Below are 15348 nucleotides of genomic sequence, written 5' to 3' on the forward strand. Positions count from 1 at the left end.
CCTGCACCCCTGTAGATGGGAGGAGAGCCAGCTTTCAGTGTGACCACCATCCAGGGCCAGGCCGGCAGACTGCAGCACAGCTGGCATGCGAGAGGTGCTGAGGACAAGATGCCAAAGTAAAGAGGAGATGATGGAGTCTCTGGTACTCTTCCGTAAGCGCTGCACACCTAGCACCCATTAGCAGAGGCCTCTGGCTTGGGAGCTGTGGTAAGGGGACATGGCCAGTGCAAGGAAGGTGGATGCTGCCTTAAGCTGCCAACCCACTTTGGGGAGGCGGAGGCTGAAGATGCGTATAACAGGGTGCCATGTAGCTCCTCAGGGGATAAGCTGAAAGCCCAGAGGGTCGTTGGTACCTTCCTCCAGGGCCACATGATCTAACCCCACCATTTTCTTGAGACCTCCACCCCACTTTCCCAGGAGGCATGCACCTGGATCCAACCTCAGGCCAGCAACAGAGGGGAGGCGGGGTGGCTACCCAGCCTCCTGCAGGAAGGAGTAAGGGCAGCCCATCAGTGCTGCTGGAGGCAGGAGGGGGCAGGATGGAGATCCCAATACCATGACTAAGGGACATGGAGCGGTGGCCAGCACGGGCGAGGATTTTCTGGAGTCAGGCAACTGGGGACAAAAGGAAAGGTGTGGTCCAGGGTGCATGTGGCCATGATCTCCCCTGAGAGCAGAGAACAACAGGAATATTAAGACCGCAGTGTTCGAGAAGCATGGGGCTGCCATCATGTCGAACCTTCAGGTCCTAAGTGAACCCAGAGCCTTGTCTCTTCCCCTCTAACACACCTGGCTCCTACAAGAGGGCAGGAGACCCCCCCCCACACACCCCCAACATGCAAGGCTTCTGCCCCAGTCCTAGAAGATCCCATGGACAGGGCAGTTGTGCTGGGAGGTTCATGACATGGCATGGATCTGGCCACAGACATGGCATGGGTCTGGCCACCCATACAGCTCTCTGAGGCAGGCTGTGATACCCCTGCCTTCCATCCATGGTGCAGCTTCCAGCGATGCATGGAGGGCTCAAGGATCAGGACATGGGATATCTTCCCTCTTCTCCATCCGCAGTCGCTGTTGAAGCTATTGCCTGGCCAGCACATTCATCGGTTCCCTGCTATCCAGGTGCAACCCTGGCCCTGTGGCCAGAAGCCTCTTCAAAAACCAAACAGCACAAACAGGCAAGATGCCCTGCTGGGAATATGCTTATGGTTTTCATGGTTCAATAAAAGAAACTAGCTTTTTGTTAAAGAAAAACATGGAAACTGAGTCCTGAGATGTCCCTGTCCCTATCTCCTCTTGGCGCGGCTTGGTGCGCTTCCAGACCCACGAGCAGATCTAGGATGTAGCAAAGGGGGTTGTAGACAGTGAGGTGCCTCATCACATATGGAACAACATCTGTTTTTCTTCAGTTTAAACTAGAAACTTTACTAAAATGCTAGGGGTTTAGGGTTGTATGATTCTGTTTAAAATTGAAGCAAAACAAATAGAGCTTCCTGGAGCTGGCTTGGGTCAGTATCTTCATCAACAACGTGGAAAATAGCATAGAGCGCATCCTCAGCAACTTTGCAGATGTCACCAAGCTGTGGGGAGCAGTAGATACACCGGAGGATAGGGCTAGGATGCAGAGAGACCTAGACAGATTGGAGGATTGAACCAAAAGAAATCCCATGAAGTTCATTAAGGACAAGTGCAAAGTCCCATATGCTGGTACAGGCTGGGGATTGACTGGCTAAGCAGCAGCTCTGCAGAAAAGGACCAGGGGTTACAGTGGGCAAGAAGCTGAATTAGAGCCAACACTGTGCCCTTGTTGCAAAGAAGGCTAACGGCATCCTGGGCTGCATTAGTAGGAGCATTGCCAGCAGATCAAAGGAATTGATTCTTCCCCTTCATTCGGCACTGGGGAGGCCACATCTGGAGCCCTGTGTCCAGTTCTGGGCCCCCCACTACAGAAAGGATGGGGCCAAATTGGAAAGGGTCCATTGGAGAGCAATGAAAATAAGGGGTTGGAACACACGACTTCGAGGAGAGGCTGAGGGAACTGGGTTGATTTAGTCTGAGGGGGGATTGAATAGCAGCCTTCACCTCCCTGCAGGGTGGCTCCAAAGAGGATGGAGCTGGACTGGTCTCAGTGGGGGCAGATGACAGAGCAAGGAGCAGCGAGAGAAGTTGAGGTTAGTTATTAGGAAGACCTTTTTCACTAGGAGGGCAGTAAAGCACTGGCACAGGTTATCAAGAGAGCTGGTGAACTCTCCATCTTCGGAGATTTTGTCTCCTTCTCAGTTTAAAAAGGACCCACGGACAGCTTAGCCGCAGTTTGTCCCTGGCTCCGGGAGGAGACGCACAGGCAGAAGCCTGTTGTGCCCCCGTTGAACTCAGGGACCCCCAGCGGGACTCCGACCTGGACCTCCAGCGCAACCAGAGGTAGGTGGGGCCCACGGCAGGGGGGAGGGACCCCAACCCAGTTAGCTGCAGGGCAGCTGAGTCGGAGCTGAGGAGGGACACATGCCCCCCCACCCCTTTGGCTCCTACTTGGCCCAGCCCCCAGGGAGCTACACAACCAGTCCCGCCAGTGTGTAAGACAGGGGAAGGGCGGGGCACTCACCTGTCCCCTTCTTCCATGGGGCAGGGACCCCCGCAGCCCCTAGAGCAGCACAGTGCTGTTGGTGAGCCCTTCTGCATATGCACAGTTTAAAAAGGGCTCGCCGATGGCTTAGCCGCAGTTTGATCCCGGCTCCAGAAGGAGGCTCACAGGCGGAAGGAAGCCTGTTGCACCCCCGTTGAGCCCAGGGACCCCCAGGTGGGCACGACCTCACACTTGGAGCTTGAGGGGATTGTGCATAAGATTGTGTCACGGTTGCTTACAACAGCAGGGGTGTGGACACAATGAAGATGGCCCCTGACAGCTGGACTGTTCCTATATAGTTCACTTGTGAAACTTGTTGCTGCAGGAGGTTGTTGGGGCAGAGAGTAGCCAGGATCGAAATGGAAGGAGATATTCTTGTGAGGACAGATCTATTGGGAGCTATTCAGTGGGCATGTCTACACGTGCAGTTACACTAGGTTAGTTACTGTGCAGTAAATGGGAATAGGCTGGCATCCACACGTGCAGGAGTTAAAGCACATTGATGCTGTGCTTAGACTGAATGGGGATTAAAGTTAGTCCCAAGTCAGCCCACGCACACAGTGTTACTGCTCAGTAAGGCATCTACGCATGCATCACTGCACAGTAACTGATTGGGTGTAAATTTGATGCAGGTATCAAATTCATGCCCAAACTGGTGTGAGTTCCCATATTTACTGAGCAGTTTGGGTGTGCGTGTGTAGACGCCTGGCCGTACCGTGCAGTAATTTTGGTTACTGCACAGCAAATGCACACGTGTAGATGTGCCCAGTACAAGTCAGGTACGTCTGACATCCCCAAACCAATGCTGGCTGGTGCTGGAAAGGGTATAACAGGGGATGGATCAGCTTAGCCATGCCCCATTCATACCGCCTCCCTGTAAAGCAACTGTTGTTTGTCTCTGTCAGAGACTATGTATTGCAGTAGACGGATCTGGGGGCTGACGTAGAAAACACCCGTGATTAAAAAAAAATTAAATAAACATCTTTCCAGTACATAATGTTGTTCTGGTGGCTGCTGTCACTGCCTTAGTGATTTACAGCAGTCTCAGATATTGTCCTCTGAGAGGGTTAGAAACAAAATGGAGTCCCCTGAGCCACCTCCAGTCTCTCGGGAATACCAGGCACATTCATTGGCCATTTCATGAAGCCATGCCACGTTCCTCACCTTGGACACTGCCTTCAGTGGGGGTAGCTTCTCAGCTACTGTCACACCAGGCAGATAGGGTGACGAGAAGGGCAGCAAAGAACTGGAGGTCAACACTGGGCGTGGCAGAGAATCAGAAGCCCCTATGTGCACAGGCCCCCCACCCTCCCTGCACAATGTCAGCACTGCAAGCTGTCTCCTCTTTAGGGCCTCAGCACTCGAATGTCAGCACATGTGGCTCTGGGTAAGTTTTTCTACCAGGAGAACAAACCTGGGAGAACTCCACATATTATCTAAATGTGTATACACAGCATCAGCACCTCAAGACCCATCAGTGAGCCATGGTTGAGATCACCCTTGAATCGAGAAATGACTGTGGATGTTGATGGACACTGAAGGTGTGGGAACACCTGGACCCTTCCTAGGCTGACAGAAGTGTTACCGTTGTCCCTGTGTGTGGATGCACCGATGCCGGGCCAGGTAGGAGGAGCATGTGAAACCTTTCCCACATGCTCCACACCAATGGGTCTTCTCCCCTGAGTGGATGCGCTGGTGCTGGGCCAGGTAAGAGGGGCAGGTGAAGCCCTTCCCGCAGTTGGCACAGCGATGTGGCTTCTCTGAGTGGATGCACCGGTGCTGGGCCAGGTGGGAAGGGTGCTTGAAGCTCTTCAGGCACTGGGTGCAGCGGTACGGCCTCTCGCCTGTGTGCATGTGCTGGTGCCGGGTCAGGTCTGAGTGGCACGCGAAGCTCTTGGAGCGCTTGAGGCACTGATGCGGTCTCTCCCCCGAGTGGTTGCGCCTGTGCTTGGCCAAGTAGGAGGGGCAGGTGAAGCCCTTCCCGCAGTCCGGGCACTGGTACCGCTTCTTCCCGGAGTGGATGGGCTGGTGCTGGGCGAGCTGGGAGGGTGGCTGAAGCTCTTCGGGCACTGGGCACAGCGGTATGGCCTCTCCGCCGAGTCCAAATGCTGATGCCGGGACAGGTTTGTGTAGTGCACAAAGCTCTCCTGGCAGTCAATGCGCCAGTGGGGCTTCTCCCCAAAGTGCCCTCAGTCAGGGGGCAACAGGCCACTGAAGCACTTCTCACACTGTGGGCAGTGGGGGGGTTTCTCCCTGCCTTTAGTACCAAACTCCTGCTCCCCTTTGGCATCTACCCTACCAGCTGGGTGTGGGCACAGCCCCTCTCGTGGAGAAAGCTTCCTCTTGCAGCTTATCGTGTCTCTCAGCTCTTCAAGTTCTTTCTCACAGCCTTGGCTTCTTCTGGGCATGGCCCCATCTCCACTCTCGCACCCAACTGAAGCAGGCACTTTACTCAGGGCCATATTCTCCCTCTGCGTTGGTGGCCTGTGCAGCCTCTTGCACGCTTGATCCTGCTCCGGCCTTCGGGTGTCCTTCCCATCTAAGTGCCCTGGGGACATCCCTGGAAGCTCCAAGTTGGCTGGCATTTCTGCCGAAGATAAAGGATCTTTCATCTGTTTCCACAGCAGGACGGGGGCTTTGTTGGACCATAGCTGTGCAATGGGCACAGGGGGCACGGCCTCCGAGTCAGACCTTCCCGGACTTAAAATACCAGAGGCTGCAAGGGAGACAGAAACTGGGGCAAACACCCTGCTCAGACCCATGCTTGCTTTTGGCCTCCACTCCCTACCGCCACGTGACACCAGAGCTGGGCAAGCTGGACCCGGGGTCTGTCCTAGTCAAGGGCAGCTCTGCTGTTCTTCCGTTCAAGGAGAGATATGAGCCCCTCACCCCGAGGGCGGAGCAGCCAGGTGGGCTCTGCGATCAGAGCCCCTCCATACCTCTATCTCTTCAGCACGGTACCTGAGCCCTGCAATGGCCAGAGTTTGTCTTTGGGGACATGACGTGGCTCATTCAGGAGCCCCGGGGTTTCACCCCATCCTGCCTCCTCCTGAGGCAGGTGCTCAGGATACGGCTGCAGATGCTCCGGCCAGGTGTTGAGAAGTTCCCATAATGCCCCAGCACTTGCCATCTTGTCTGAGGCCACGTCTTCGACCTTCACGCGTGCTGTAACCTGGGGACAAGACAACAGTCTCCGGGAGCTACGAGAGATGTGGGTGGGAGTAAACATCCCCAGACACATGGAGACGGGGAGGCAGCATTGATGTCGTGGGGAAACGCTCTCACCTGAAGTGTCTCATCCTCTGCCTGCCCCAGCTGAAACCCCTCGGCCAGAGTCACGGCCTCGGCGCAAGTCTCCACGCCGCGTCTCCACTCCCAGCTCGGCATCTCCCGGGGCAGGATGGCCAGGAACTGCTCCAGCACCACCAGCTCCAGGATCTGCTCCTTGCTGCGGCGCTGGGGCTCCAGCCAGCCCCGGCACAGCTCCCGCAGGTGGCTGCAGACCTCCCGCGGCCCCGCGGCCTCCTGGTAGCAGAAGCTGCGGAAGCGCCGGCACCGCGTCTCTGGGGTGGGGAGCTCATTGCCTGGAGCTGGTGCTGGTGCTGGAAAGCGGCGGCTTCAAGCTGGTGCTGACCCCGGCTTGGCAGCCATGGTCTCTGCCAGTGGCGATCTTGCTGCAGCTCTTGCCATCCAGCTGCTCACCTGTGGGGCCTCTGCAGGGCAGAGACGGCATGGATTTTATCACATGATGAGAGAGCCAGGACCCCTGGCACTGCTGTGCCCCTGTCCCTGCCACACCTGGCATCAGCAGACCCCCTTGGCTCCCTGCCCACCCTCCCCAAGCCCCTCACCTCCACTGCCACCCAGCAGACAGCCCAAGCCCCTGCCCATCCTTCACCTTACAGCCAACTGCTTGTCCCTCCACCCCCCAGTGTCTTGCCAATGCCCCTCACCCCCAACCTGCAGCTCTTGCTGGTGCCCCTTGTCCCTGCTAGCCCTGCCGATGCCCCCCACTCCGGCCCCGCAGCCCCGATGGTGCACCTCACTCCTGACCCACAGCCCCTCACTCTGCAGCCAGCCGCTCCCAGCTCTGTATTGGCACTCCCCTGCAGCCACGTCCCCTACCAGCCCTCCTTGCTCTGGGGGAGCGAGCCCCATTGCACACACCTGAGCCCCACTGCACGCACCTGCCAGGCCCAGTTCGAGCCCAGAGCCCCAGCGCAGCAGCCACCCAGACCAGTGGCTGCACTGGGGTCCTGCTCCTCCTGCTGCTGGTGCCTGGGCTGGAGCTGGGAGAGGCTTCCTGCATGCAGCAGCAACCTCATATCCTGCTGCAGCTCCACCCTCGCCTCCTCACTGCTGGCTCATTTGCTGGCCCTGCACTGGGTCTAGGTCTAGAAGGAACAGGAGGAGGCTCCTCGCTCCTTCCTGGGCTCAGCCAGCAGCACCTAGGCCTGTCTGCAACTGCGCCCCAAACAGACCGGACTGGATCTCCCAGGCCAGAAGCATCGCCTGGCCAGGTGGGGAGCGAGGCTAGCAGGGGAGAAGGGCAGGGAGAAGAACAGCCACAAAAGAACAGACCAGCCGGGGCAGTACAGAGCTGGGGGGTTTGGGGACCTTTTTTTGTATTTTAGGTGAAATTAGCCAAATACGCTCCAAATCCCCTTGATGGAGCGCAGCACTCAACACATCTGGCATTGCACCCAGCAAGTGCCCTTCCCCCCTTGACTTTTCAGCTTGGGGCTTCAGATACTCCTAAATCCAGGGTTCAAATTACAGGGGAGCCCCCCTCCATAGTTCATTGCACAGGAGCGCACCCTCCGCTACACAATGCCATTCGCATCCATCTCAGCCCGGGTACCAGACCAGTGCAGCGACTACCCTTGATCTTAGCCCACAAGAGGATGGGGTAGGACAGACTCTGCTTTCCCTGGGGAGGGCATGCAGCGAGCCCCCAACCCAGGCGCTGCCAGGGCAGCCTTGGAGCAGGCGTGTTCTGGTGGGCGCGCAGCTGCCGGAGGGCTGCAGGGAAAGGGACTTGTTAGAAATAATGTGATTATTTGCTTTTTATTTTTGAATTCAGGGATTTTTTAAGCTCCCAGCTCTGAAGGATCCTGCCATAGGAGGGAGGGCTCTTGGGGGCGGGAGCAGGAAGGGGAGGGACGGGAAGGGCAGTGCAGCCTCGCTCCTCCTGCCGCCTGCGGGGACCAGCCGTGCAGGTCGGGGTGAACAGCCAGCCATGGGGGGCTGTGGGTCGGGAGCGAGGGGCACGGCGGTGGGCAGGGGGCTGCGGGTCGGGAATGAGGGCCCCAGCAGCACGTGCGGCTGGGGGTGCTCAGGGCCTGGCCCAGACCCCGTGTTGGGGCAGGACCCCCGTGGCCCCTCGGTGCGGGCCAGGCCAGGGGCTGTGGGGCCGCCCGCTCCCATCACACGATAACGCCCTTCTTGCAGGCAGCCAGGAGCCCTGACACCCGGTGAGCACGAGCCCAGAGGAGATGGCCGCAGAGCTGGAGCCAGCGCCAGCCGCGGGCTTCCCCTTCCCGGTGATGATGGAGGAGCAGGACCCGGCAGGCAAAGTGCCTCCCGTCGTGCAAGCCGGGACCGGCGGGTCGTCCCCAAGGCGGGCAGCGCCGCAGCAGGTGAAGCAGGAGCCGCCGGAGGAACCGGTCCAGCGCTGGGAGATCCAGTGGCAGGAGGTGATGCAGGCCTCCGACGCCAAGCTGCCCTCGGCCACCCCCAACCCGGAGACGTGGCGCCGGCGCTTCCGCGGCTTCCGCTACCAGGAGGCCGCAGGGCCGCGGGAGGTCTGCAGCCGCCTGCGGGAGCTGTGCCGGGGCTGGCTGGAGCCCCAGCGCCGCAGCAAGGAGCAGATCCTGGAGCTGGTGGTGCTGGAGCAGTTCCTGGCCATCCTGCCCCAGGAGATGCAGAGCCAGGAGTGGGGGCGCGGCGTGGAGACCTGCGCCGAGGCCGTGACCCTGGCCGAGGGGTTTCAGCTGCAGCAGCCGGAGGACGAGACCTTCCACGTGAGAGCATTTAACTTTCGCCGTCTGTTTTGGCAGGGGACTTTGGGCTCCGCCGGTGCTCCTGCTGGGACAAAGCCAGAGGGTCCTGGCTAGAGGCTCTTGCACCTCCACTCAGGGTCAGACTGCCAAATTTGGGGTCAGGAAGGGATTTTCCCCCCAGTCCAATTGGTGTGGACTGGGTGGAGGTTTGCCTTCCTCTGCAGCAGCAGGACCTTGGCTGCCATGGTCCTCTCGCTTTCCGTGTGGGAGGTTTGGGTGTGATGTCTGTACCGTGTCATGTCTTATACGATGGGCATGTCTGGGGTAGTTTGGACGGGGCGATGCTGCTTCAGGCAGGGGTTGGACTCAATGTGACCTCCACACATCCACGCTTTGATGACTGCATCGGAGAATGCTTTTATGAAAGGGTGGAGCTCATTGCCACCGCATCTGTTGTTAGCTGAGAGTAGCCAGGTGCAACGAGGAATGCATTCTTGGAGAAAGGGGCTGTTGAGCATGGGTGTGAGAGCCACAGCCTCCAAATCAGACCTTCCTAGCCCCTAAATGCTGGAGGCTGTAAGTTAGAGAGAAACAGGGGGGGGAAACCCTGGTCAGACCCAGTTCTCTCTTCCTGTTAGCCTCTGCTGTGTGCCCCAGTGAGACATATGAGACCGGGCAAGACTGACTTAGGGTCTGAGCCAGTCAATGGTAGATCTTGGGTCTTGCCACCCTGCTCTCCAGGCATCTGGGGATGTTCACTCCCATCCTGTCTTTCCCAGGTCCTGCCTCCCCTGTGACATGTTCCTTGTCCCCAGGTCACGGTTCGTGTGAAGGTTGAGGAGGTGGCCTCGGACATCATGACACCCACGGGGGCATTGCAAGAACCTCTCGACTCCTGGGTGGTGCCACAACCCTACCCTGCTCGCATGTCCCAGGAGGAGGCAGGACAGGGTGGAGCCCCAGATCCCCAGGAGGAGCTGCCTCATGTCCCCAAAGAGGAGCCTGCACCCCACCAGGAGCCAGGTAACGTGCCAGTTGCAAGGACAGGCCCCATAACGTGACTGAGCAGCCTTGATCTTGGTGTCTGCCTGGTCGTTGAGCCTCTGGAGTGGGGGGCTTGAACTCCTCGTGGCTCCTGGGAGCCCTCTTGGTAGAGATGGGTTGGTGCAAGTCTTGGGGGAGAATGGATTTTCTCTGTGGCTTTTGGCTGGTTTCTGTTCAATTAACCCCCAGGCTTTGCCCTGACTCAGATTCCCCCGACACAGAGGAGACCTGGGACTCATCAGCCGATGAAAGCTCCACCAGCTGGTTCACCAAGCGAGACCCGTCCCCAGGAGCAGGTAAGGAGCTGCGGTTCTGCGCTTCCCAGCAGCAAGAGGCACTGTCTCGGCTGAAAACTAGTCCTGCTTGATGCTCCAACACATTGGCTTGTCCTCCTCTCTTGGCTCTGAAAAAACAAGTCTTGCTGATCTGACCAGCCCTGGTGGCTGGGGTCTCGGACCCTCCAGGAAAAGTCCAAAAGACCAAGATTATCCCACAGCTGCTTCCTCAGTGACATACAACAAGACCCCGCTGGCCTTCTCACAAATCACCAAAATCCTCCAGGAAGTTCTGGCCTCCCTGAGGCACCTGGGGTCTGTCTGGCTAAAGAACCGTTGCTCTCAGTTCCCTTCTCTGTAGAGGAGCTGACTTCCTCCAGGGCAGGCAGACAATGCCTTGGGTGCTTGCCAGACACCTCGCATGATTATTTTCCAGTTACACCATGAGATTGCAGAAGTACACGTCGATCAAATACCGTAACCTGTACAGCTATAACCAAAGTTCAGCTACAGACAGGGCACGTGTACACATTCTCACCCCCGTTCTCTCCTTGGGTTACTACACAGGCTGGATAGTAACAGAGACCCTAGCACCAGCTGCTGCTTCAATGTGTGGCTTTTCCACTTCCTCAGCTCTTTCTCTCCTGTCATATGTGTACGTGATGGAGGCCAAGTACTTCTAACAAGGAGGCACTGAGTGTCCATATTTCTTTCCATCTTTATCTCTGCAGACCACAGATTCTGGTTTCACCATCTTTACTTTGAGACCTGGGCTCTCTGACTTACTTTTTTCTTTTCTTGTTCTTCTAAAAATTTCTGGGTATACTCTGGAATCCCTTTGCAAGCATCAAGGCTGATCGTAAGGAAATCTGGGTCACCTGGGAAACTGCTGCCTGTCGCACTCTCACAAGCTGGCAGGAACAGGGTGGCATGCAGGGCAGCCCAACGGGCCTGCGTGCCCACCTACAAGGCACTCTGTGCCCCTGCATTTCCAGGACACCCATTATCATTCGCAACAGCCACCCAGGACGGGCCTCTGAAATTCAGGACTGTCCCAGTTAAACTGGGACTTATGGTCACCCTACTTATGACCCGCAGTACAGATCACTGAGGTTGTCTTTTCCCAGTGACATCAGTCGATGTGACTGTCCTCCTGGCCTCGTAACCTTGGGATTGCCTGCCAGTCTGCTTGATCAAGAGTGTTTATTTATGCACCATAACCATTCATGTAGTATCTTGTATAGGGTTTGGTTTTACCTTAAGCCCAGTAACCACTCTTCTTCTTCATCTTCTCCTCCTTCAGGACCTTCCACAGGTTGGGGATCTGACCCTGCTATTTACCTTTATTTTTTGCTATTTACTTACTCATCTCTTCATTTCCTCTGCACTGCAACTTGTCAGGTCAGCCACATTTGCAATGGCAATGGATGCAAATGTTCTCTGAGAAATTCTCCTTTCAACGAAGACTCAAAATACCTCTCTCAGGCATGCAAAAGTTGTTTCTGATCACATGTTGGTCCTCTTTGCCTGTCACTAATAGCACTGGGCATCTCACTGGCACATCATTACCCAAGTCATTTAATGTATTTATGCATCATGCATTTAAACCAATTTAACACTGTCTTCTCTGCTGCTTCTCTGGCTACTGCCTGTTATACAGCTTTTGTCATTTAATGACCTGTTCCAAATCTTTAATGCCACTTAGTGAAGTCTTCCCTCTTTTCTTCAATAACTCGCTGAGCCTCCATACCATCCACAGCCACCTCCCGACCAGGTTTCTCACCTGGTTTTCCTTAGGAGAGCTGGTTTCACCTACAGTTTCTTCAGAAGCTGTAAGTACAGCCTCCTTCCAAATATCTAGGCTTGGCACAATTCAATTTTTATTTTTTAATAATTTCAATGGATAATATCGCTGCTTATTTTTAAGCATTTATTTTGATTTTCATCAGTTAAAATTTTCAGTATTGCACAGAATTAGGGACTTGGGGGGCAGCCGGTTTATGAATGACAAATGGAATGACTGTAGGGCTGCCATCAGTCCCGGCTCTGCTCACCCGTAGCTGTCTCGTTCACTTTGTCACTTCCTCTTCCTTTGTTCCCAGTCCCTTCTGGTTTCTGGGCGTTGCAGTCCAAACTACAGTCGTTGATTCATAGATGGTACGGGGCTGGAGGGGACCTCACAAGATCATCAGGTCCAGCCCCCTGCACCAGGCAGGAAGGATAACTGGGGCAGGTGACTCCAGCTGCCATCTCACCAGTGCTGATTAAAGCGGAAGAATCACTTCCTTCATTTTGCTGGAGATGCATCAGTTGATGCATGCCAGGGTATTGTTTGCCCTCATGGCCACCGCGTCACACGGGCGACTCGTGTTCATACTATTAGCTGTTATTACCTCCCAGGTCCCTTTCAGTCATGGTGCTAGTCAGTTTGGCGCCACCGAGGCTGTGAATGTGTTGGGGATTGTTCATCCCCAGATGGAGCACTTTACACTTCTCAGTGTTGAACTTCATCTGGTTTCGAGCCACCCAACTTGCCAGCCCGTCTAGGTCCACCTGTATCTGCAGCCTATCTTCAAGCGTGACCGTGCTCCCTCATAACTCGGTGTCGTCCGTGAACTTGGCCAGCAAGCTCTTCAGCCCCACGTCCAAATCATTGATAAAGATGTTGAAAAGCACTGGACCAAGCACCGACCCCTGCAGGACACCACTGCCCACTTCATGCCAGGACGACACGGATCCATTCATTACAGCTGTCTGGGTCCTGCCCTGCAACCAGCTCCCTACCCACCTGACTGTTGAGCAGTTAAACCCACAATCCTCCAATTTTTCCCTGTGAGAACATCGTGGGATACCAAATCAAAGACCTTTTGGAGGTCTAGATATACAACGTCGACCTCCTCTCTCTTATCCAGGTGGTGAGTTACCTGGTCCTGTAGCACTGGCTCCCCCTGTTGTCACATACATATCTAGGCTTCATTTTCTTTGCATCAGCCTTCATTTTCCTTACATCCCCTTTCTATAAATTTTGAGTATTAACGATGGAAATATTTTTTATGTCAGTCTGTGAGCATGAAAATCGACGGTTATCACCGTTTACAGATAAATACTGAATCCTGCCAAGCCTAGGTTTATCCAAACATGTATCCATGTCAAGCTTTTTATTATTATAAGCAGACTCTTGGTTGACTTTCTCTGGCTTTCTGTTAGATACTTCCTTCCACCATTTCATGTAAAAAAAAAAAAAAAAAAATTGCATCATCATCATAATCATATAAAAATAATAATGTAACATTATCTTATTTGTCAGCAAGTATGACACTGTGTTAGGCTGCCTTGGTTTCAGTCTTTCGCTTTAGTTATATTTTTGTATTGAATCATTGTGCAATGTGCTTGTATTAAATGACCATCTCTTCTGGATGTGATTCTAAAATTTTTCTTTTTCTGGGGAACCATGTGGATCGATACCATGTTATGGGCTTTTGTGTGCTGTAAAAACATGTCTCTTCCTCCCTCCCTTCTTCTGTCTGTCTCCGTAACTCCCATCGACTCTCATACGCACTGCAGTATTTGCCGGCCAGTATTTACGTTGACATCTGCTCCTGTAACAGTCCCTCCTTTTGAAGGGAAAGGTTGCTGTAGCTGCATATTTACAGTTCTTACCCAATCGTCCTTTCCTGTGCCCTTTCTTTCCCATAAAATGTCATAGTCATCCACGATCCATCTGTTATTGACTCTCGACTTCCAACAATCCTCCTGGCAAACCCTTCCTGAGAATAAACCCATTGCCATTTCTTTGCTGGAATTACCCCCAGCAAATCCAAGTTGGGCACTGGAAGGAGAGGGACCCATCTTAACCACCCTGTTGTCTGCATCCCCAGAGTATCGCGGTCTCACTCCAGACTTAATCTGCCGCATCCAGCGAGGGGAGGCGGAGCTCTGGGTCTGCGAAGACGAGGACCGTGGAGAAAGCTCAGGGTCCGAGGGCCCCTCCGCAGGTGAGTCCTGGCACTCGCTCCCCCACCATCTCTCCGCTCACACAGAAATGCTCAGTACCAAGAGCGATGGGGGAAGTGGAGCCCCGCCAATGTACCCTGAGCTCCTGCCGCAAGTTGCTGACCTCATTCACTCAGTGGTGTTCAACCTTTTGGCCCTGCGGGCCGGACGAATGGTATGAAGCCAGTGTGTGGGCTGGGTTCCTCCATCCAGCACACGGGGCCCGTGGATCCCCTTGTGTCCGGAAATTGGGCGGCTGGGGATTGAGCGTCCATGGCTTAGCCTGCTCTGCGTTGTCCAGGCAGGTGCTGTTTCTACTCCCTACAAGCCAGTGGCATAGAAATAAGCAGTTGTTTCCTTCTCCCCTCAGTTAGGGCTATTGGGGCATGAAACCCCCTGTCAACAGAGTCTCCTATTGCCTTTCTCTAGAGGTAGACCTCTGGACTCCTTGGCAGAGTCTCCATCAGGAGTGTTGCGGGGGAAACTGCCTCCAGGGAAGTCCTGGTCAGAGCCTAGCCTGGTGCTCCAATTTTAGGTGCAGATATATCCCTGGGGTGCCATGGCCATTGTCACTGATCGGTGTAAGAGCCTTATTTCCCCGGCTGACGATAGCCGTATCTCTGGAAAGCTCTCAGCTGGGGCATGATGAGAATGGTAGTCCCCCCAGGGGATTTGGCATGAGCAGCAGACGTTGTGGGGAGCCAGTAGGGCTGGTCTATAGAGGGGGGCTCTTCTACCCTCTTCTTTGGCTGCTCATGCTCAAGCTTGAACTGGAACGCCCTGCTGTAACACACCAGGTTGCAAAGTAAGCACGACATCAGTATCTCGGGGGTACTAAATGACTCCCTGGGATGGGTGGGATTCAACTGCTTCCAAGGTCTGGAGGATATCAACACCTCGTGGTTTGCACGGGAGTTTCCCTCTTTCTGGTCCATGCATGGGGCCCTGAGTGTTGCTACCCCTAGGACCCCTGCTCACACCATGGAGTCTATGACCCAAAAGTGCTGTGGCATAGACCAGCAGGTCCAGCCTGTGGCTTCTTGTCATTTGGCCTGTAGGGCTCCCCATGGCTCTGGAAATTTGGTGCTGGAAGTGGTGGCACCGCTCCCCTATTGCCAAATTTCTGGACATGGGGAGACTTAGACCATGAATGCTGGATCAGGCACCTGAACCTGGGAGGGGGTGGCGGTGGGCTCCACGGCCTAATCCTGGTGTGGGGGCCGGGAAGAGAAAAAACCAGGCCCCCAGGGATCAATCCCAGTGGGAAGAAGCACTGCCAGGCCCCAGGGACCAATTCCCATTGGAAATGGCAGACCCTGTCCTGGCATGTGGGGCTCTATCTAGCCTGTGGACCCACTCCACCAGCCTTCAGGGCCAAAAGGTATAGACCAGTCCTTAGCAGTCCTCTTTC

General features: G+C 55.1%; 3 protein-coding genes across 13 annotated transcripts in view; 2 read left to right on the plus strand and 1 right to left on the minus strand.

Annotated features, from left to right (window-relative positions):
* The window catches only part of LOC149861893 (uncharacterized), a 48454-nt gene extending 44551 nt beyond the window's left edge, over positions 1–3903 (plus strand). For 4 of the 6 annotated variants that reach the window (XM_090054569.1, XM_090054571.1, XM_090054573.1 and 1 more), the window contains exon 14: positions 1–3903. The gene's annotated coding sequence lies outside the window, so the exon portion shown is untranslated. The other 2 variants (XM_090054574.1, XM_090054575.1) reach the window with 2 other exon arrangements.
* LOC149861894 (zinc finger and SCAN domain-containing protein 29-like) lies at positions 1399–8050 on the minus strand. Its single transcript, XM_090053841.1, has 3 exons — positions 7977–8050; positions 5909–6239; positions 1399–5795 (listed from the first exon to the last, which is right to left on the minus strand). The coding sequence occupies exons 1-3, from the start codon at positions 8048–8050 to the stop codon at positions 5565–5567; spliced, it is 636 nt and encodes a 211-aa protein (XP_089909967.1). The 3' UTR covers positions 1399–5564.
* The window catches only part of LOC149861895 (zinc finger protein 174-like), a 26607-nt gene continuing 18088 nt past the window's right edge, over positions 6830–15348 (plus strand). Inside the window, exons 1-5 of one of the 6 annotated variants that reach the window (XM_090054694.1) lie at positions 6830–7143; positions 8075–8646; positions 9441–9648; positions 9876–9965; positions 13823–13939. In XM_090054694.1, the coding sequence (XP_089910820.1) occupies positions 8119–8646; positions 9441–9648; positions 9876–9965; positions 13823–13939 (943 nt within the window). In that variant the 5' untranslated portion in view covers positions 6830–7143; positions 8075–8118. The other 5 variants (XM_090054696.1, XM_090054695.1, XM_090054699.1 and 2 more) reach the window with 5 other exon arrangements.

The sequence above is a fragment of the Crocodylus siamensis genome, chromosome 6, assembly GCF_052110815.1.
Source record: "Crocodylus siamensis isolate JL-2025a chromosome 6, ASM5211081v1, whole genome shotgun sequence".
NCBI classification, from domain to species: Eukaryota; Metazoa; Chordata; order Crocodylia; family Crocodylidae; genus Crocodylus; species Crocodylus siamensis.

Bases quoted from the DNA above. Each gene is read 5' to 3' on its own strand.
- LOC149861894 (XM_090053841.1), bottom strand. From the start codon at position 8,050: ATGGGAGCGGGCGGCCCCACAGCCCCTGGCCTGGCCCGCACCGAGGGG. The intron at 6,240-7,976 runs GTCTGGGCCAGG...ACCAGCTTGAAG, and splicing joins GGGTCCTGCCCCAACACGGG to CCGCCGCTTTCCAGCACCAG. The intron at 5,796-5,908 runs GTGAGAGCGTTT...TCTTGTCCCCAG, and splicing joins CAGAGGATGAGACACTTCAG to GTTACAGCACGCGTGAAGGT.